General features: G+C 41.4%; 1 protein-coding gene across 2 annotated transcripts in view; it reads right to left on the reverse strand.

The window, feature by feature from the left end:
• Window positions 1–23,307, reverse strand: part of TESK2 (testis associated actin remodelling kinase 2) — a 75,819-nt gene that overhangs the window by 9,181 nt on the left and 43,331 nt on the right. Inside the window, exons 5-9 of one of the 2 annotated variants that reach the window (XM_082765682.1) lie at window positions 14,311–14,457; window positions 6,342–6,424; window positions 4,314–4,389; window positions 2,554–2,637; window positions 1,341–1,427 (exon numbers count right to left, since the gene is read on the reverse strand). In XM_082765682.1, the coding sequence (XP_082621808.1) occupies window positions 1,341–1,427; window positions 2,554–2,637; window positions 4,314–4,389; window positions 6,342–6,424; window positions 14,311–14,457 (477 nt within the window). The remainder of the gene's footprint in view (window positions 1–1,340; window positions 1,428–2,553; window positions 2,638–4,313; window positions 4,390–6,341; window positions 6,425–14,310; window positions 14,458–23,307) is intronic. The other variant, XM_082765683.1, reaches the window with a different exon arrangement.

Raw genomic sequence — 23,307 nt, forward strand, 5'->3', positions numbered from 1 at the left:
CTTCCACCCAAACCCTATAGTGCTCACATAGTCAAAACACTTCAGAAACATGAGTCAAGCATACCACTGTCCTACTGAAGTAAACTCCACTGTACTAAGGTGAAATTAGAGGAGCAAAATAGCTCGTCCAGATTAAGTTCCACAAACGTGCCTAGCATTAAATTATGCCACCTTGTGTCAAGAGCAGAAGTCACCCCCTCACCCATATTTTCACCTGAATGCCATTCTCCCTTTGAGCATGTGCACTTGTACTAATACAGTGCAAAGAGAGCTTGGGGCAAAGACAACTCTTAAAAGAATGGAGAGATGAGACTGCTTCTTTCAGCAGCAGTGCTGACATGAAAACAAAGCCTGAAAATCAGTAACAGACAGGAATACAAAGCCTGTTCTGAGAGTTTTCTTACAAATGCTCAGTAGGACATGGTGCTTTTGCTAATTACAGCATGGCTTGGTTGTGGTGTCTTGAGCAGAGCTTTGTGCAATAAGCATTCTAGAAGGTGTCTCAGTTTCAGGTGAGCAGTGACATTCCTAGCTTCATCCGAGTTTCTGGAAGCTCAGGTTCCCTTACTTCAGATTAAGCAGTTTACCAAAAGAATTAGTAACCTCTATTATAAGATAATTCACAGAAGGGATCCACTTCCTTGAAATTTTCATGCTGATGAGCCATGAAGGTATCCAGCATTATCATCCTTTTACTCAAATAATAAGAAGAAATTTACTCAATACTGCACACTGCCTATGGCCTTACTGATATTAAGTCATCTGTGTTTTTGGGTTCAAGTTATATTTCTTTTTTGTTGTTTGGTTGTTTGGTTGTGTGTGTTGTTTTTTTTTGTTGTTGTTGTTTTTTAAATACAATCTTGGGATTTACAGGGTTATCCCTCTTTACAAAAGGCAGCATATATAAACTTGAGAGTAGTTTAGTGCCTGCTCTTTATTTGCCTGTCCCCATTTTGTCCCCTCTGTTTATGAGAACAACTCAGAATTCTTTCTTCACAGCTCAGTAGGTCTGTACACAATAACAGCTGGATTTTGTCAGCCCGAGGGCCAGCCAGTGTCAATAACATACAACTGGTTATGATCAGCCTGAGCAGCCTGCAAGAAGCTGTTCAGTGTGCCAGACCTGTTTGTTTGGCATGACAGAACACAGAACAACAAAAGCAGAAGTCAGACTCTTTTGCAAGGAGAAAGGAAGGGATACAAAAAAATGCAAGGGACTCTCTGGGGTCTCAGAACGTGCACTGCTTCGGTCTCTTCTGTACACACTTTAAGCTCTATCTTCAAAATCCAGAGGGATTTAACTCCAGTTTTGGCCTGTCCCCTTCAGGTAAGGTACTCACGTTACAGCAGTTGAAGGCCAGCTGGAGGAAGTCAGGGGGACAGTCTCCCACCATGTGCTGGAAGGCATCATAATCTAATCCAAAATTCTGTACAAACAAGAAAAACACCATAGAGAGCAGAGATGTAAGTGAGGTTTCCTACTGGCCTAAAATATGTTTTTAGAGGGTGTCCCTACATAGAATAACCATGAACTCCATCCCTGAGCAGCCACATAGAGTGGGTTTTGAGAAAACTTCATGCATGCTCCAAACTGCAGTGTTCCCATTGGGATTTATTTGATACAGGATACCTGTAAGAGAATGAGCTGACATCAAAGCCCATTCTTCTTCTTGGATTCAACTGCAATTCATTGCACTTGAAGTGTTGCCCATGTGGATCTGGAAGCAATATCCTACACTATCAAGTTTCACCACAGTGATTTTCATAGTGTAAATTAACAGCCTGCTGTAAAACCAGAGGCTTCACTATGATGAAAATTCACCAATTAAAGTAGTTAATTTTTCAGTACATGGTACTACTAGGCTGGTGTTACAAATTACCCAGTTCCTTAAATGCACTTCTATAAGGAGATCTTCTATAAGGAGATCTGAAGGAAAGAAAAACAAAAGGATCTCTTACATATTGTGGTTCAAGACAAGCATTTTCAGAACTGGAGGTGGAAAGGCAATTTGGAAGACCCCTATGGAGGGCCAAAAGCTGCCTTGCAGATGGGACGCAGCCAAAAGGCAAGTGAAGAAAGAAGTGGCATCTCCTCTGATTAGTCAATTTTAGCTCAGATTAACAATGCTTAGTACAGTGTATGTAAAAATAAGGGTGAGCTTATTTTAGCTCCTGCCCCTTTCACAAGGCAGGGCTACTTAGAGGATGCAGTAGGTCAGAAGTGCTCTGTTCTGAATCCAGCAAGAAATCTGTATGAGCTATCACACTACAAAAGGAAAGTCCTGCAACACCCTCAATGTTCTGAGGGTTAGGGACAGGTCTGGAGCTTCTGAAAGGACTCCTCCTGATGACTGCTGCTGCACAAAGTCTGTGTCAAAACATCTCTGAGGGACCTTCTTACAACAGCATAGAATACAAAGGCCTGTTACAGGCGCTTTTTAGCGTAAGAACTATTCATCCTATCTTTGGCAGCAGTGCCAGAAGACCTAAAGGCCAGCCATTATCATGGCATATTTACCACCTCCCACCAACACGATGAACGTAACCACTTACCTCTGTGCGAGGGAGATAGTCTGGATCTGCCTGTATTCTTGCTATAATCTCACACAGAATTATACCATAGGAGAACACATCCGCCTAGGAGGAAAAAATAAATAGCTACATGGATCAGCTATGAATACACTATTCTTATCTGCTACTGCGTTCCTCCTTACCCCAACTGGTTATCGAGAACAACTAAACCAACACCACAGCCTTACAACCGCGAAGCAATTGCACTATAACTAATATTTTCCATGTGAAGAAACATATGCTTATAGTAAAAACCCCGCTGCAGCGCAAATAGCAATGATGATTTTAAAACTCTTTCAAAAAAAAAAAAAAAGCTACTATTAAATCAGCAACATAAAAATCTTTCCTTGCATAAAGAATGGTAAAGTTGCATTTGATGACTTACAGATGGGAGTAATTAAAAACATAGCCAAAATATGACATGCCTATGTATCACTGTGGTTAGAAAGAGGGGTTTAGAATTCACATGCACACAGCTTATCCAGAATATTAATGCTGCTCTTCAGAGAAAATGTAAATTTTTTTCCCCTTTTTCTCACAGTTCAGCACCTCTGGAGAAAAGAATCTCCCAAAGCTTGAGATACCTACTAACATTGTATACCCGCCTCCTTTTCCACTGAAATTTCCATGCTGCTTAGTAATCACTTATCTGAGTATCCCTGGAGCTGCACAGTTCCTCAGATTTCCACCCACCTGAATTTACCAAGTAATAAAATGTGGGAAAGCATACAATAAAGGTCTACAGAACAGAAACTGGCATCCCTCAGCCTTCTGGTACAAGGCAGGCTTATATGCTACCTTTCACACTGCTAGAGACCTGCTTCCTCTTTAGTCTCCCATGCCCTAGGGTCAGTGAAGAACGTGGCACCATATCTGGGTACTTTATTATTAATTTAGGTCAACGGGAACTCTCAAAGCTTTGAAATAGTAATGACCACATTTATCACTGCGGTTGCTACTGCCTTCCTCTACGTTTCAAGTACCAACAATTAAACAGATATTGACTACTAGCTAAAAAAAGGTACAGGATGTGGGCTTTATCATGAAAAGTTACTCTTGCAGGGCTGAACTACACTGTGTTTTAGAGAACATCTTTGCACATGACAGAGAAAACCCTGTGTAAAGAACAACTTGATAGAAAAATACTATTTCTAGAGCCTAGTGTGATCTGATGCTCCACTAAAAGAAACATTTTCCAGTGCCACCAATAGAAAAAAAAAAGTAAGAAATACCTTTGGAGAACATTTTTTTTTATCCAGGCACATCACCTTTGAGTACTGTTGATTATTATCATTATTTTTAATTAAAGTAATTGTACAAATTTACAGACCTCTTTTTTTTTTTTTTTTTTTTTTTTTTTTTTTTTACCAAGAGGTCACTAACCCATTGTCAGGAAAGTAACCACCACCAAGTATCACCAGACATTTCTCGCAAGACCTGGTTAAATCAAGCTGTGTTAGGCAGACAAGTCATTATCACATTTCTGCACATGGGGTGTTTCAGAATGGAAACAGCCTAACAGTGAATTATGCTAAAGGTACTTCTATTTCTGCTTAAGAAACTATTCCATGAATTACAACTATTAGCTGTTCGACTCACACTCTCCCTCAGTCTGAATGACCTACCTAGTATAGGAATGTGACAAATGAAAAAATAACAATAATATTATGGAAATCTTAAGTCTTGTATACAGATACTGAAAAGAAACAAGTGACAACTAAAGTCTATTTACACGTACCAACCTTTTCATTGTAAGGTTCATCTCTGAGAACTTCTGGTGCCATCCAGAAGGGTGACCCCACCACTGGTAACTTTTCACTATGTGTAGACGTAGACATTGGAGGGTGAGCAGCAGGAGGAGAGAAAAGAATAATCATTAATGAATTAGTCTGATTCATACATTGCTATAAACTTCCTGTAACTGCAAGCATCTGTAGAAACTTCCACCGTAGGGAAGTCTATACAAGTGGGATACAAAATACACTGCATTTTACTCTAATTTCCTCCTGTAGTTACTGGAACATTCAATAGCAAGAGAAGAAGGTGAAAGAGAAAGCAGGCCTAGGTCAATTGCCCAACATATTGTATTTCCAGTACCTAAGTGCCCGAGCTTTCCCCAGCCCCCCAATTGTTTTATCTTCAGGTCACATATTTCAATAGTTTTGTTTTCCAAACTCTTGGCAGAGTGGATTCCTTCATCTATGTTTAAAAAGGCTTGTGGAGATCAGTTTCTGGCTAGATGTCAAATTCTCTATTCATTCAGCAGGACATGCAATTATCCCTACATGTATACCTATAGGCAGCTCCCAAAGTATTCAGTATAGCCTGCTCACATATTTTGTCAAATAAAAAAAGTCAAGATTAACCAAATACATCTTTTAGTAGGGAGAAGTTAAACGTACATAGAATAGAGCTGATTTTAGAATAGAGCTGATTTGACATCTCTGCAATGTTTCTAATATGGCTGAAGACTACGGTCTTAAAAAAGGCATCAAGTTTGTCCCCCAGCTGTCCTTGAAAGAACACCTACAAAGAAAAGGCCTCTGAAGGCCTCTAAAACCATGGGTTGCTAGCCAGAAAACTGGAAAAAATATAACTATATAACTGCATTTGAAAATGATGGTAAGGCTAGATCAGACTGAAAGTGTGGCTGCCGCAACACTTTCATTATCTTATTTATTTAGTATCAAGACATTTGATTTAACTATTACTATACTCGGTTTTCAAGACATCTTAAAATTGGGTATTAAAACCACACTGATGTCTTCCTGATTCTGACGGCTTCCTATTGATACAGTTGAAGCTTTCAGAAGAACCTTAAAAGGTAGAGATTCCACAGGAGCGTACAAGATACACATTGACTACGCTTATCAGCAGTTTGGAATTAAATGTTCACTTTGTTAAACTTTCAGATCAATATTTCACCAACATTAAAACAAGCCTTCAGACCTCCCAAGCTATAGGTTTAGGATACACGCAGTTTAAAAACAGTGCATAGCTGGGATCAACTTTTATTGTTTACTCTGCAGTCAGAAGAGCTGGAAGGCTTTTATTTATTTTACACTGAAGCACACACTGGAGAATATTTGACTGCACATTTAACAGTCAGAATACTCTGAAAGACAAGTCAATATACAGATGAGAGGACAATTAAATCCTTGTCCTTGACCTCCCTATCAGAGGGAGGACAAGAGGACTATTGCAAATCATGACAATAGCTTGTGACAGTCACCTCACCTGTGCACTCCTCAAATGAGTTAAGTTCATAGTTGCATCCCATGGAGAGGAAAATACTGAGCTACTGTTAAACAGTATTAATTTTTAATCTCTCTTCTTTATCAACCTGGATCCTAACTAACACAGTAGTTAAATAGAAAAATAATAGAATGCCACTGAATGTTGTTTAGAAAAATGGAAAGGAGCTAGAGTTGTTTGGGATCAGTAGACGACATTTATTATAAAGATCATCCCAAACCAGATTTTTTTTTTTTTTTTTTTAAACAACAAAACTCCCTAATACCTGCTTGGAAGATCTACTGAAAAACTTTACTCCCTGGAACAGTTTTTAAAAATAAACTAAACACCACTAAAACAGAATGGATGATAACTATAACACTGGTCATCCAGCCTGCAGTTCTAGATCAAGACCAATTATGCTTGTTGCAAGTTTTGTATCAGAATGCAGTAACGGGCCTGGGGACTCGGCTTAATAGAGCCTGTGACCTGCAAGCACATTGCAACTCTCCCTACATTTTGATTAGTTCACGTACCTGTGATCTGGAATTTTCTCTGCTAAACCGAAGTCTCCCACTATTGCTGAGTATCCGTTCTCATCGTGTTTTATTAAACAATTCTGAGGGGAAAACAAACAGATTGTTATTGTCTGTGCATGAAAACCATATACCATTTGTTTTATTTTAAATCTGGAACAAGATTACAAGATACTGTTTGGAAGACATTTGTCCATGAGAAGCTTTTCTCTGAAAGCAACGACCCTTCTCCTCCCCCCTCCCCCCTGCACAATCACATGTCTGTCAAACTTAAGATGCTGCAAACAGTCTTACACTTAGTTAATAATCCACTTAAAAACTTGCTGAGAAAGCAGGCGGTCATAGGCAGCACATACCCAGCTAGGTCCTAGCAAGAATTAAGATGATTTAATTCCCTTACTGTTCAAGTATGCAGTACGTGCTGTTTGCTATGACACCTTAAGTTTCCTTTCAGATCCTGAACCTGACCAGAATACAAGGTTATCAGAACAATGGTTGTGTATATTTGTGTATATTTTGCTATATTAGTTACTTAAAAGAAACTTTCTGCTTTACAACAGATTACCATCAGAAAATGCAAGATGTTGCAGAGTCACGCGTGCTTTTAAAGTCTCAAAATCAAATTCTTTATTCCACAGTACACCATAAACCTGATTTAAGAGAAAACGATAATAAGAAAAAGCTGTCAATCTTTTCCTTTCATATGCCCCCTCCAGTGTCAGGGGAGAGGGCAATTTAAGGACACACAAATAATTCTGGTCTGGCAGCCTCACATCACATGCAGGGTATTACCAATTTATATTTGTTGCTTTTATTTACAACTCCAACATATGATTTGACCATTCCAGTACCACATTTTTTCCCTTCTGAATGGATGAATTAAAAGCTGACTTCCTAAGTTTTTCTGTCCTATAAAAAGTGGGGCAAGACAGAATTCACTCCCTTACACATGCCCTACTCCACAGCCTTCTGCAGGCGGTACAATAGCAGCGACAGGCGGCAAAGCCACTGCTGACTCCTCCATGGTGGTACCCTGCATTAATTAGCTGAACAGCAGGAAACACTTTCTGCCTTTATTGTGCTTGGCTGTACAAAAGCCCCTCACTGACCCCAGAGTATTGGCATGTCTGTACAATGCAGCTACCAAGGAAAGCGAGTCCCTTGTCTAAAAGATCAAGTTCAGGTCACCGCTGTTGACAGATTCAGAGATGGCTGCGGTTCAGGCCACGCAGTGAGTTTTCCTCCTGCCAATTAAAAGGTTAAGGGAGACACACTTGCAATCACGTAAAGAAAAGGCATCCAAGCCTCCCGAGGTGCAAAGTTCTATTTGTTTAGCATGACTCAAGTGTAATAAGTGCAATTACTTTGGGGATTCATAAACGTGGACAAAGTTAAACCAACTGCGCTTGCCCAAAGAGCAGCAAAGCTTCTCAGTTATGGGCTTTGTTATCTCCTATCAAAGAGCACATTCATTCAGCTCGCCTCTGTTTAAACATTTGCTTGCTGTAAGTGGACTTAAAACTGAGAAGGATAAAACTTTTTTTTTTGTAAAAATCTTACTCAAATGATTCAGCCGTTGGGCATTTGGGTGCGTACCACAGAAACAAGTCTGTGAGGACAGCAGAGTTCTCATAGCGTACTGGAATGCTGACCCTGATATTTCAGTGCATAAACCAGTTTATTTTATGACATGGGTTGTTTAGCAATTAAAGATGATTCATAATTTGTCATTAAAAAAAAAAATGATTCAAAAGAAGTTTACTTTTAAAATCTAGCTTCCCATCTTGCATTAACTGTTTACATTTTGTTCATTTTGAGTAGCAAGAAGGCAGGAGTTCATTTCACCACCTGAGTGCTGTGTATTAGGGTTATTCCTCCAATAAGGCCTGTTTTGCAAAGATGTCAGAGAAATATTTTATTCAGACCAAGCACTATTTTCAATATAACCAAAAAGCTGTAGAAACAGTTCTGCTGAGCATGAGACTCATAATAACCTACAGGGCTGCTTTGATAACAGAGGAAGGCTTAAACACAACACAAACCTGACAGATGATTTTCCTTCTCAGCAGCACACAATCACATCCCATTTGACATCCACACATTACTGACTGAATACGAGCAATCCTATTCTCCCCCCCGAGCCTCAGGCAGCCCCAGCACTCAGGTACAGCACAGACCCATTACACAAGTAGATTATTCCTGGATAAAACATAAATTAAACCAATAGAGCAGGCAATCTAGCTGCCACGTAATGCTACCTGACAGCTCTGAGCTCCTTCCCAGATGAGCCAGGCTCCCCTTCAGCACAGACCTTTTGGGAAATCAAGCAGAACTGACATGGCCATCCCACCCCACCTGCACACTCCTTCCGCTCCAAAGGTTCTGCCAGCGAGGCCAGGACACCCCCCCAAGGCAACGGGGGAAAGCCCAGGGCTACATTTTATAAATGCTCATCAGTTGTTCTGCTATAGGAGGCTGCACTATGTTAAATGGTGTAAATACGGAAGCTGAACTATTCGCTTTCATTAGTGGAAGTCTGGCTTTTTTCTGCATATGAAAAGTACTGACTGTGAGTTGAATTCATTAGGGTATGTGCAGGAATGACTTTTTACCTACAATTAAATCAGCTGTGAGCAGGTGACATGCACCAGACAAAAAAATACCAGGATCACTTTAAGCACTCACTGTTGCAAAATTAAACCAATTTAATTCAACTGGTGCAAATTTTGATGTAGCTAAGTATCAATTTCTTGGAACCGAAATCAGTAGGACAGCCTTTGTGTAGATACTAGCATGATTAGATGTCACCTTTCAAGCCCATAGTGCTCATTCAGGAGAAAGTTTTGCAGGTGGCGATGCTTCACTGTGCTGAGAGTCTCCAAGTGCTCTAAGGAGGACTGCCAGCACCACCACGCTTCTCCACCAGCCTTCCCATCCTTGTAAAGCTGTCACCCAGCACTGCACCAAATTCATAACACGGACAGTTCAGTCACCAGATTTAGAATGCGATTCATGAAAGGGAGACGTACACAGCCTACAGCAGGTGGTAACTGGTAGTTATGTGCAGAGACATTTTTAAGCATTCACATTCTGCTACCAAGATAAATCAGGATCAAAAAAGGGACAGAGCTCCATTAGAGAGCGAAAGGTTGAAAATAACTTGAAAATTTAAGCTAGAGGTGATATTTTAGTAGGAAAAACACAGAGCATAATGCGTTGTTTCTGATGACAAATTTACACTTCCCAGTTTATACAAAAAAGAAAAAAAGTGCATCAATTCAGTAATTAGTTTAATTGCTGGAATTTGGCACAGAGACACGGGAGTTCAATTTCCTCTCTAGCATAAAGGACAGCTTCAAAATCTGCCAGTGAGACGAAACGTCAAGCAGCTTTACAACACGGGCTTTAAGAAAATTTGTCTGAATTACTAGTGCACTGTTTGTATAAGCTGCAAGGCAATAAAACACGAAGACCTTCTCAAGCTTTCTCCTTGGACCTCTACATAAAGAAGGATATTCTTTCCTTTGGCAGCTCAGACGGTCACAGAGGGCAGTATTTGACTTCAGCTGGGTTCTTGATGTTTTCTCCCCCCCAAAACGGGGACCCCATCGGTCCTTCCTGAGGCAGTCTCTTAATAAAAGCAGGGAGTTCTGTACACGAGGCCTGAAGAGTTAACGGAGCTGTTTATGCAGAGACAGATGTGAAAGCACATAAAGCCCCCTTTGTGTGTTACAGCAGCTTAACATCTGCTTTGCACAGCATAATCCTGCTAAGATGAATGCAATATTCTACTCTCCCTTTTACACAAACAAAACCGAAAATAGACTGAAAAGTTTCAGAGTTAAAAATAAGTTGCTTAGATGAAGAAACCTCATCGTTTTGTTTTATGACACACGAGCTGGACTCCTCAGAGATCTTACTGCACTCTACAAAGGAGACATACTCCTGATGTACTCCTGATGTGTCATTTGCAATCCTCTGATGACTGTTACTGAATTAAAATACTTAAATGCATCATCTGTGTTTAAAGAGCCATGTCTTAGCAGAAACACCACTGACAACTTAATGTGCAACAGGAAGTTTACTATACTGTACATGTTTTTATAACTAAAACCAGTAAGTTTAAGGGACAGGCTCCATTTTGGTCTCAAAGTACCACTAAAAGTTTAGTGTTAACATTAGAAATAAACTGTAACAGCTTTTTTTTTTTTTTAGTGCAAACCCTCCTGTGCTGTGCAAAATATCCAGGCGAGAGCTCAGGCTAGCACAAAGGGGACTTACAGAAGCAGCAGCAAGTAGAAGACTGGTCAGACAAAGGTTCTGTTCATTGCTTGGGGTTTGTTCTGTTTTGAACACTAAAACAGCACACAAGGTAGGGAGTGAGGGATGTCACTTCCAAGCCTGAAGGCAGTGAGTTTACCTTATATCATGTAGTCCACGGTGACTGCTTACATGTGTGATTCTATAACTGAGCCTACTCATCTCTCCGTGACAGAAGGGCAAGGCATTACACATTTACTGTGAAGTAAAAGCCTATGTTGGCAGGAATACACACACACACACACGTGTATATTGGCCTGGAGATCAGAATTCCTCCATAGATTTTATCATCAACAGAGCTTACTTAAAGCTGCTCACCACCTACTATTGATTGTAGGACCTCGCTTTCAATCACACCCAATTCTGGAAAACCAAAAGGCGCACACCTACCACCTGCAGGCTGGGAAGAGCCAATCCATCCACCCCGACCCCCTGACAGACCCAAGCTGGGCTGTTGCTGTCACTCAGGGCAGACCACGCTGATCAGCTACAGGAGCCCGTGCCCAGACCCCGAGGGCAGAGCTGCTCACAACCCCACAACACGGGTGAATGCCAGCTGCCCGGCCAGCCCTCTCCTCCAGCAGGCTCTCCCGCTGTGACAGCGGGGCAGCAGGAAGGGCACAAGTGTGGTGTCAGGCCTGACATCCCCTGGGGGCTGCCACATCGACCATACTGACCTACATCTGCTCCTCGTCACCGTTCTCTCCCTCTGGCTTTCTGCAGTAACAACATCGCTCTGCTACCATCCACGTGGTGCAATAAGGCAGGGAGAGATCATCCTGCCATATACTAATTGTCCAAAACAATTTTCAGTTCTAGATTGACGGAGGATGGTTCTTTTTCCTTCAAGCCTTTATGCATCCAGTACACGTACACATACATTGACACTCCTGCAGAGAAAGTCTCAGTTTATAGTTCAGTCAAGGCAGGGAAGTTTCTAGAAAAATACCTTCCTCTTCATCCCAGCCAACTCAGCATCTGTCCTGACTTTGTCTAAATCCTTGTCTTTACCCTCATGTGATTAATGAAGTCCTCACATCAATTCCTAAAGCTCACCAAAGAAGCACAGTACAGAACACTACTGAATCTACCCTTATCCAGTCCAGATCACAAGCTGTCCCCCAGGGACTGAGCCTCTCAAATCTTCCTTCACCTTGCTCAAACGTTGACTATTTACTGGTAAGAACGGAAGGCAACTCATCCCATCAGCAGTACAAACCTGGTCAAATACAAAATACATTTCCACTAGTAAAATTCACAAGTACCCTGGTGCTTAAAGTCTGGTGTTTCACCTACTTCACCTCCTAAGAAGAAAACAGGCAAGGGCGTACATCACTTCAATAAATAAAAAATAAAACTGAGGAACTGGAAGACATTACAGTACCACCAGCTACCCGGAATGCAGCTGGTGACAAACTTTTATCCACACACACACACACACACACACACAACCTTTAGTGCGAAGACCCACCCAAACACAGCATAACCACTTGTAAATTCTTGCTGCTGGTGGTGACAGTGTTAAATGGGGATTGTCTAATTTATTTATTTATTTTTAAAAATAACCCTTACTACTTTCTGTGGCCACTGATGTGCTTGCTGGTACACTGAAACCATGCACCCCCCCTGCATTTTCTAAACAATGGCTTACACCAATTTAGCAATAGATAACATTGAAGTGTTGTTAGGGCAGCTCCAGAGAACGATACGTAATCATGCAAAGCTCTGAATAAAGGCATTCACACTCAGGAAATGGATTTTCATAGGACTGGCCACCACAGCATGTGTTTATGGTAAATACTGCAGGCAATCTCCTTAGTTACTTTGGTTCTTCCCAGTAACTCTACTTCCCCACTCTTAAATGCGCTAAAATTCATCATAAACTGAAAAAAAAAGGGGGAACAGTAAGTTATCTTTTCAGTTATTTTTATGCACTTATCTGCACACTCCAAGGTGACCTAAATGGAGCTTTCTGAGCCTATCACAAACTGACATGCCTTCAAGTCTGGGCATTTGTCTTAAGTTTGACGCTCTTGAATTCAGCACCTTTCATTTGAAAAGCCATCCAAAGAAATATTTTATGACTTAAATACTTCTTTCACCTACCCATTGAATATTTTTTCCCTTGGCTAAACACATGTCCTTCATCTGTTTAACGATACATTGAGATAATTTCCCCCCAAAACAGTGGATGGAAGACTAGTAGTCGCTTGGATTTTCAAACACGCTGTACTGAGTTTTTATTTATAAAACAGTTTCTAATCTTAAAAAAAAAAAAAAATGGCTCCGCTTAGGTTAAGATAATGTTTATTCTGATTGCTTTTGGCTGAAGTGACATTAATAAAACCTTCCTAAGACAGTTTTGGGGTATTTTCATGTTACAAGTCCTGAGTAAGCTTAAATAGGGTCATTAGCAGACAGGACAGCAAAGCACTCATCACAGGCTGCAATGGATGGCAGGATCCAGTGTGAATACTGGGGCAATTTGTTCACAGAGCTCTATGAAACTAGAAGCAGTCAACACTTCTAGCTGAGTTTGAATTAGCTAGCTCCTTCAGCCCAGTAAATCCATACAAGCTGTCATCAAAGCAGTTTAGACCAATCTAAGTCCATTGAAAACTCTGCCACTGAAATGCCATTCGGGGGGGATAGTTAATAAATTCATCAATAGGTGACAGACAATGTCAGCAGTCATAACCAATACAGGTACCTTGCCTGTACACTGAAGCAATGGAGAAGTCTTAGTTTGTGATGCGAGCATGAAAACAAACAGGAGCAAAAAAGCTCAACAGATTACTAGGAACTCATTAAATATTTTTAAGATTAAACTTCAGAAAAATGAAAGCTTCATTTCAACATTAGTGTTTGAGCAACAAATCAGGGCAGTTTGAATTTTCATCACATGGAATTTAATTTGTATGATATAACGGAGTTACATTGCTGAATTAGGCTATTCAAGAACTGGAATTCCAAACCAGCCCACCAGAGATTCTAGTAGTTCTTTTTCAATTCTTTCCCTTCCCATACAAGATTCCTTCATTCCAGTCTCAGTATAGATTCCTTCTTTTCTAACCAACTTTTTCTCTTTTTCAATCCTTATAAGACCTCTGAAAAAAACTTAGGTAAATTGGTTTGGCCTTACTGAGCATAGAAATGGAAGAAATATAAAACAGTACTGTGAATTAGTAAAGAACAGCCACTCTTCCTGTTGAAGGAAGATTTGTGAAATGTGTTGGGGAAAAAAAAAAATAAATAAGATTTTAAAGTGCATCTCCTCAACTTGGGATCTTTGTATGATTGTCCTGTTTCAAATATTCAATTGTTATGCTAAATTATCCAGGGATTGTAATAGATTACTGAACCATAATTCAGAACAAAACACTCTGCAGCTGGTTTCTGAGAAATCCTAACCTGAACTCATTTAAGGAATGACCTTCCTTCAGGATAATTATTTCTTCAGTTCCCATACAAACTATCAGCATGTTTTGAGAAAGATTTTAAACCTATAAACTGTATTTGAATTTGTTTCTCACAGTGTCTTAGATCACACTTTATATAACAGTGCTTCTCTGCTGGAAGGAGAAGAAAGAACTAAACAATCAGTTATAGTACCTTCATTTAAAAGTTCCCTTCATTTTATAGACGGTACCTTGGATGTAAGGTCTCGATGAAAAATGCCTTTATAGTGAAGATAACTGATTCCCATAGCAATGTCATAAGCCAATTTCACCCTCACTGTCCAGGGCAAATGCTGGTTACTGTCTAATAGCTGCTCCAGGTTACCATAGTTGATGTACTGAAAAGACAAAACAACATTTGTAATTGATTAATTTCAGATATAATCAGGAATGTAAGATTCATCATTATACAAGCATCTTCAGCTCAACTATACATGTACACTAAAAACTTTTTATTTTCCCTTAAGGCTACGCAGGCAGGAAGTTTGCAGACCACGAGAGGCTGAAAACATCTCCCTTCCCCACCTCTACCAATACTTTCATGTTAAAGATGCATGCAACAGCTACCACTGCATCAACTAATAATACTTAAATGCTGGTATTGAAATAGACCCTTCAGAAACACATACAACATAATATCACCCTCTCATTTCAGTGTGAGGAACGTAAATGAAAAAAAGATGAAGAGCTGGCTCTCGGGCAGAACAAAACAAGGAGAGGGCTAAGTATCCAAATGTAGGTCGTGGAGCCTGATCGAGTTCCCAGATATCAATTCCCTAAACTGAAGCAGCACCAAAGAAAAACATCACAATATGTTACTGTAAAGTTAGGCTTTTTTATTGCTGTATCTACAAGCCCTAATCAGCAACCTGATTCCCACTACATTCAGTACTACATCAAATGGAAACCCTCAGGAGAAGGAACATGCACTAACTCTACGATAAATGCTGTAAGAGACTGTGAAACAAATCATCAGCCGAACAGTGCTAAGTAATGTAATCCTGGGTTAAGACACAGCAGCTCCACTGCTTCTCAAATAATCATTAAAGCAGCAGTGGACTTGTGCTTCATGTATAGATCCCTTATGCCACAATAACTTCTGTGCTGTGTCTGAGCAGCTTCTGGTTTCACTCCCTTGTTAGCCACAAAGCAGAGAGACTAGGTCAGGCCAGAAGGGAAAGCTGGCAGCAACGCAGTCAGTTCTCTCAAGAAAATCCAAGTGAAGCAGACAGGATAATTGCCTCCCAAGCCTGGTCCAAGCACAGAGCACTGAGGCTGGCTGCACCAGCTGCGCTCCTCTGTCACAGAGGGTTCTCCAACACTTCCTTACGAGGCTCTGCATATGCCACCATCATCTTGTTAAAGCTGAAACTGTAAATGCAGCCCGTTATTTCTGAAACTGTGAATTCAGCTGTATTTTGTTGGACTTCTTTGTGTCTCAGATGCAGAAGGCAAACAGGAACCACATTCCGTGCAGCCTGGATGTAGCTGAGCTCCCCACACTACTCTAGGCAGGAAAGGGCACACGGAGGCTCAGCCTCTGCTGGCGTGTGGGTCAAGACTCACCTCCCGCACTCCCCTCAGCTACACCCCACATCCCCTGGGAACCAGGCTCACCTGTGAGCTGCACGTCTCACTGGTAACCCAGGACACGACCTCTCTCGTCCTCCTCTCGCAGAAGCTCTGCCGAATCCTTTCCCAGCTCTCACTGGACAAGCTGGGAAGCACACGCTGAGCACGTGGGGGCAGGGGGCAAAAGGCATCCTCTCCCTCAGCATTTTTCTCCTCCTAGATAGGAACCTTTGCCCTGATCACAGTGCTGCGCGTCTACCTTTCGCCCTTGAGCAACCACCCAGGCAAAGGGCAAGTAGAAGACATACTTCCTCGTATTCAAATGTTCATCAGAGGCAGCTGACAGCTCCAGCCTGGGCCAGATTTTCGAGCAGATATCAACTACCTTCTTATATCAAAGGAGGCAATCTCATAAAGGGGCCTGGGTCTAGGAAACGCTTCAATATTTAGCAATTTCAGCTTCTTGCTACCACTTCAAGACCCTGTTTCCTATCTTTTGCATTAGACTAACAGCAGGAGAAAGGGTGCAGGAAAGCTCTTGAATTCTAGAGAACATGACCAATATTTTGAAATGTCCTGTCCTTAAATAGCATAAAAAAAAAAAAAAAGAAAAAAGTTATCAGAACTAATCTCTTTTGTGCTAAAGTAGAGATAATTGCTCAGAAATTTGTGCTCAGTGCATATCATTTTGCAAAAATAAAATGCCTTCTTGGTCCCTCTCTGCAATCAAAGCAAACAAGACTTCATACACTAACGATAACATCAAATGTTTGGCACAGCTTTACCCGGTTTGGGAGAGGGCATTGATTTCACGAATACACTGGAACCAAGAAATCCCAGGCCGGCTCAAGCCAGGGACCCAAAACAACCTGGCCCTCGTGCTGCGAGGTCGTGTGTCAGGAGAGCGGAGCAGATCTGGAACAGGCCACCCAGGGCTATGCAATCACCATCCGTGGAGATTTTCAAGATTCAACTAGACATAGCTGCAGCCAACCTGACCTGGGGCTGGAAATAATGCTGCTTTGAGCTTTTCCAACTTTGATCTTTCTCAGTGCTTTTACTTGAAGCCCTAAGGGAGCCAGATGACCTTACAGTACTCAAGAAAAAACATTGCTCAATATAAATTTTTAAAAATTTATTTTTATATCATAAAATGCTAGTACACTTAAGGAAAAGAATAGAGAATAAGAGATCTCTACATTAATTTCATATAAATCATTGACTTTCCTTTGAAGGGTGCAAATGGTACTTCTCAGGCAGTTATGCTCCAACCAAAACAATATTGACCAACTTGGAACAAAAGCCCTAAAAAACATCTCGCTCAGTAACCCCAGTTCTGAAGTGATGCTTCCTGACCACCTCAGACCATTTCACCTCTCTGGGCAGTAACAGGCCATACATTTAACACTGCCATACTCTAATTCATCCACGAGAGAATCCAAGGGTGAAGGGGATCACTGACCTGGCTTTTTGTTTTGGTTAGGGCTATGTAATACCACAACAAGTGCTCCAGAAGTGCTAATAAATAAAAGAAGCACCCCATAAGAGCATTGAAATACATACCGAGAAATGACAACGATAGCTACCTGCTATTTTGACTATTCTCATGCTCTCCTTTTCAATTAAGTAAGCTTCCTGATTCAATCCATTGCTCCCGTATTAGTTAAGTACATCTAATATCTATTCCCCCAGTACTTTTCCAGGCAAATTAGCTTGCAAGGTCATTCACCCGTCTTAACCACAAGGACTGCATTCTAGCACAGGCTGGGTAAAAACAACAGATACACAGGGGATGCAGATGCACAAGCTGCAGAAGTCAGCTCCAAACCCGATTCTAGCACAGACACAACCCGGCAGTTTCTGACAGGAGGCCCTCAGAGCTCATTTACTAGAGATGAGAGCTCCAGTTGGGGCTCTAATTTCTTCTACGATGCATAGCAGGCTAATCATCAAGCAAACAGCCAATCTACGATTTTCCTATAGGCAGCATGTAAGACTTGTTGATCTCAGATGGTAGCTGGCCAGCAGGTAACCTTTGCGTGCAGAGTCCTGAATTGTCCCTAAGGCAAGTGCCACCCAGAGGTCAGTGTGCCCCCAGTGTCACAGAAGTAACCCAATTCCTCCGATCATTCGGGCTGGTAATGCACACAGCCTGCCTGATGGCTGGTTTTATTCAGAGCCCTTCAACAATGCCTTTTCGGTGTAGACACAAAATTGCAAAGATTATTTTCTATTTGCCGGTGCAACTGAAAGAAAAATGCTTGTTCTCAATCTCTTAATAGCACAAACAGCTCTGTGTGGTAAGAATATCCTAAAGGATAGCAAGGGCACCTCTCCCTTAGAGAATACTGGATTCTGTTTTGTCCCTGAGACATTTCAGGGCTGGTACTTTCAGACAAAACCCAGTAAGGTTACAGCACACACACCATCTCACAGCATTGTTCTGCTACAACAACGGGCATTGCGTAAGCACACAAGCAATTGGAGGAGAGATCTGATCAGGCTACAAGAATGGAAGCAAAGGACGCTGCGTGTCATAGAGAGACCTCACAGCTAAATGGCACAGTGTTCAGAGCTTCTCAGACTCTGTATTATCAAGTTGCAGTGACACAGCCACCCATTATTCCCACTGCTAGCTTTTTGTCATGCAACAGGAGACCAACAGTCAGGTTATTTGGTTGCCAGAGTCTAAAAGTAACCACTCCAGGTTATTTTTGTATTTACAAGAGCTCTGCATAGCAGATTCAACTACAGTTTAAAAGACTGTGGCATTTTAGGTCACAAAAACACTCTGTCTTCAAGATTATCCGTGGTATGAGCTATGTGCTTTCGTTGCTAGAATGGAAGTTCAGCAAAGCTGCAAGTTACATCTCTCCCAAACCTTATGAGGAAAGAGGCCAGCAGCATCTCTGAAGGACAAGTTACCCAGATGCTCAGCCAAGCGTGGGTGCTCCCTAGATCAGACAGCTTTGTAGAGGCTTCAGGTATCATCACTTAATGCAGCAAAAGGCAAAAGCAGCGGTATAACCCTTTCTCACACAACTGTCATTGGAAACATTTTCACCTAGGGATAGGATAATAGGACTGCTTCCTTGCAAACACTTGCAGTCATGTTATCAGACTCAAGTGTGAGAAGGGGAATTAAATTCAAAATGTAATGGTACTTGCACATGGCATTACATGTTTAACTTCAAGAGATTAATACTGAACCTTCAGTTTTCAGCCTTCAAAATAAAGTCTTGAACACACTAATAGGACAACTAGAAGCTTGCAAAGACAAGACATCAGATCCACATGATTCCAGCAGTTGGAGCTCAAAACCAAAGACTCCAAACATCACCAAGTCTGAGGGGGAAGAAGGAAGTGAGCTGAAAAGAGTTTTCAACACTATTTTGAAAACTAATGCTGTTTTAGGTCTAGTGTCAGTCACCAGATACTGCACAGGAAAGCCAGAAAAAGTTGGCCTACTATTTACTCTGCTTTAAATGTCACTGCCTTCTGTTTAAAAAGCAACAAATAACCACAAGACACCCCTCTACGGTGGCCCAAATGTTGACAAAGGCAATGCAGTAAGTGGTTAAGAAAAGTAGGAGTGGAGAATACATTTAAGATGACAAACCAAACGAGGTTAAGCAAAGAATGAGTTCTGGGGAACTGAACACTGCAAGACAAATACTGAGACAGAGGACGAATATGGTGGAGAAGCTCAGTGAAGAAAGCAGGCAGAGAAACAGGAATAAAGAGAAACTAGAGCCGTGTGACACCTTCAACATGGAGGCGAGAGAAGGAGGGAGATGTCAGAGCAAAGGCCAGACTGCACAGTGACTGCAGAGAGTCTCCAAAGGGAGACCAGCAAGCGAAATAACAACAAGCAAATGTCCTTCTGCCCCAGATGCCATGATCAGCTACAGGGGGAGGCCTGGAAATTTCCTAATTTCCCCCCATCTGGTTTCATCAGCTTCAACTGTACGAAACTGGAACCAGAACAGTATCGGTATGTTCAGGACTACCGTATGAGATACAAGTTGGTACACTGAGACTGCTAACCAGATTAAATTTAATTGGTTTTGAAGTCTGTTCACACACCTCTGCTTAGGAAGCGGCCAGTTTAAAGGTCTACAAAACCACCTTGGCCAACCGCCTCTGAGCAGTAACCTTCCGTTTCCACTGAGCACCTATCACATTGATGGCACCTAACAAAATAAATGTTAAAGCAGAACAAGTTGGATGTTTAATTTGGGCTGTATTCTTGGACAGCAGGTGAATTGATATTGCCTGGGAAAATAACACCATGTGGACATGGTCAGAACATGCAGGTGAAGCGACCACATTGCAGAACAAAGCTCAAAACTTTTTAATGAGAGACCAGAAGGTCTCAAGTGGCTAGGCAGAACGGCCTGATTAAAATAAAAAATAAAAAAATAAAAAATAAAAAAAAAACAGTTCTTCTTCCAAAGGGCACTTTTCTTTCCCACTCCTCAGTTGCTGAAAACTGAAGGGAAAAAGAGTCTGTAGCCTAAAGTAAATCTCTCTTCTGCTTTCCAACCCATACATATTTTGACTAAAGAACTAAATTGCTTTTTCTTTGAAAGTGTTAACTGTTACAGCATAAAAATACGCTTGCTTTAAGAGGTGTCAGCTATTCTTCAGAGAGAGGGCAAGCTTCTTCATGCAGTTGCCACCACACGGTTACCACCAGAGCTCGGGCCCAGAAGCCACGAAGCGCAGCAGGCCTCACCCCACGTCCCGGGCTGTGTCAGGTGCTGCAGCGACGGATCCACTGTCGCCTCCTTCCGAAAAGGCTTGTACAGGCACAGCTCGTTTTATAGGGCAACCAAGAATTAACACGCACCACTCGGGAAGGAGCGTTCACAAAACCCATCTGTGGCATTCCGAACGTTTAAGGGCTGGCAGGAAAACAAACATGGCAAGCTCCATCCTCCTTTATTCTCTGCTCTGTCCAGCAGCTCTTATGGTCAGCAAGCACAATTTATCCCTTTCTGTCATTCCTTTCAATCAAAGTTGAACACTTGTTTGCTTGTCTGCTTCTAGAAACAGATTACTGTGAGACTTCAACTGCAGGCACATCGCAGCAAGGCACTACTCAACCCATACTAACAAAGTCAGGTTTATGGGCATTCGCTTACTCATACCCAGGTTTGAAGCACTTCAGGAACTAAATTTATTTTGTTGGAACCGGAAAACACTCCCACTATATCTATGCAAACCGACCTTGATAACCACTTTTTCCTGCAATTATATTAGTGGGAAAAACAGAAAGCAGAGAAGGCCTAACACAGAACGGCACATTTGTCAGCTGAAGTCACACCACTCGGATCCGAAGCACAGGCTGGTTTCAATGCAAATGACAATCTGTGATACGGCGAGCTAGCAACGGCATAAATTATCACACAGGCACAGAAGAGAAAGTACCTTGCTGCTGACACCGGCAAGAGAAACGACATCTCGACAGTAACACTTGTGTTCAAGAGCAGAAAGCTCGCCCCATATCAAACACACTATGCACTCGGTTCTGCCTGGAAACATGTTGTAGCCCTTGACAAGAAGCCTCTTACTTAAATAAGATTTTTCTCACCTTCCCCACAAAGATACGAGCAGCATCAGCCCATGGAATATATGCCTGCAAAATTCCAGATAAATAACCTGTTTGCTTTATGTAAGTCTGTAAAAATAGCTCCAAGGAGCTACTGACTCCAAGTTACTGTACACAACAACCCCTCAAGGTGCAAACTTTGTTTGAATTCTGCCCAAAAATACTGTTTTTGAGCTGTTTCAGAGTGCTTTTCCCAGCCTCAACGCTCCAGCTGTGCCACAATGAGCGCCCTCCAATGTCAACAGACACTTCATTGGGAATTACAAAATGCATCAGGATCCCCTATAAACAGTGCTGTGCAAAGGCAAACCTTAAAAACTCTCTCATACAACCCTATTTTGAATGGTCCCAATCACTGACAAGTGAAGTGCAATGAAGGAAGTGAAATTACAACACACTTGTTAATTCAAGAGTATGCTTCCTGGGGTCCAGGGTGAGAGAGGAAGGAAAGGAAGAGAAAGCACTAGAAACTGAACTTACTAAAAATATATACAAGGGAAAAAAATCCCAGGCAAAATGTTAAAGAGCCAGCATCACAATATTTAATTGAACTTCATGTCTTTATATGCACACGTAACAAGAAAATCTAGTCCTCAAGACAATATTCAGTTCTCCTCCCCCATAATAAGAGTGAGAATATGCAAGCTTTATGAATTAACCTAAACATACTTCCAAGATACCAGAAAGTAACAATACAGGAATGGCAGGAGTTGCAGTTAAAGAATGCTTTTTATTATTTATTTTTTTTTTGCTAGAGACAATGGTAAATGGACCAGTAGGTTTAAAATTCGTGTTAAAACAGCAATACAAAAAAAAAAACCACACAACACCCCCCACACTCAACTACAGGGAAGGGAAGAGAGAAAGGGAAAGAGACAATGCAGCTTGCTGTCTCCAATTTAATATTTATCTGCCTCTTATATTACTTTCTCCTATCCCTGAAACATTCTAAGAAGGAGGAAGAGGTTACCACCAGCAGGATATTTAGCAAGCCTTCCTCAGAACACAGAATATTTGGAGGCATCTATCTCAAAATAATAAATAAAAAAGGTTCATCATGCACTGTTACAGGCTCAGAAGTGACAAAACAAGTCAATCATCCTCCTGGGAGTGTAAAAAAAAAAAAAAAAAAACAACTTAAAGCCTGCGTTGCTGAAAGTGAGAGTTTAACCATGAGCTCTTAACCCCATACACAGGCATTTAAGAAAATGACTGGAATTCAAAAGCTTGCACGTTCGCAAGTTCTCACTGAAACAACCGGTTGCTCATCACTTCTGATCTAGCCACCTGCACGCATAAATACAGACTGGGTACCTAAAGTTAGATACATATTTTCAAAGTCTTGGTTTCTGTCTTTAAATGAGGATTTCTTTAGGGTTTCTGATTATAGTACTTGTACTTCTGAACTTCTGAGACCCACCCTTCTGTCCTTGGTTAGCCAGAACTGCAAAAAGGACTGGCATTCTCTGGAGAGCTGTCCCCAGGGTGCTTAGCTTACCTGGCCACCAGCAACCCAAGCAGGTTTTTCCTTTAACCCATCTGCCTGCAAGCACTTCGTGAGGCAGAGCTTGTAAGGCCAGCTTGTGTCCTCCAGAAGCCAATGTTTTTATCAGCTTTATTTTCTGCAGCCGAGATTTTTAGAATCAATTCCGTCCTTCTGTAAAGCAAGGACCCACTTGAACGTCTGCTACTTACTATTCTAATTCTGCATGTCTATATGGTAAGAAATGAATCCTTAAAAGATGCATCTTGGGGAACTGGTCTAACCACAGCTGCAGGAAAACACACAAATTAATTAACTAAAGCTTCCTCCAGCCAAAAATTAATGAACTAAATCTTCCTCCTGTTCTCAGGAGCAGTACTGCAACCAGGTACAGCTGCATTTAGCTTCCAGTCAAACTGCAGCTGCACCACAGCAGACTGCAGTCCATAGGACTATCTTGGGATAAGCAACCCAAAAATTAAGGTGAAAATCCTCTGTTGGTTAGTATTTTTCTGGAAA

Source organism: Aythya marila, assembly GCF_965140915.1.
Source record: "Aythya marila genome assembly, chromosome: 8".
NCBI lineage: Eukaryota > Metazoa > Chordata > Aves > Anseriformes > Anatidae > Aythya > Aythya marila.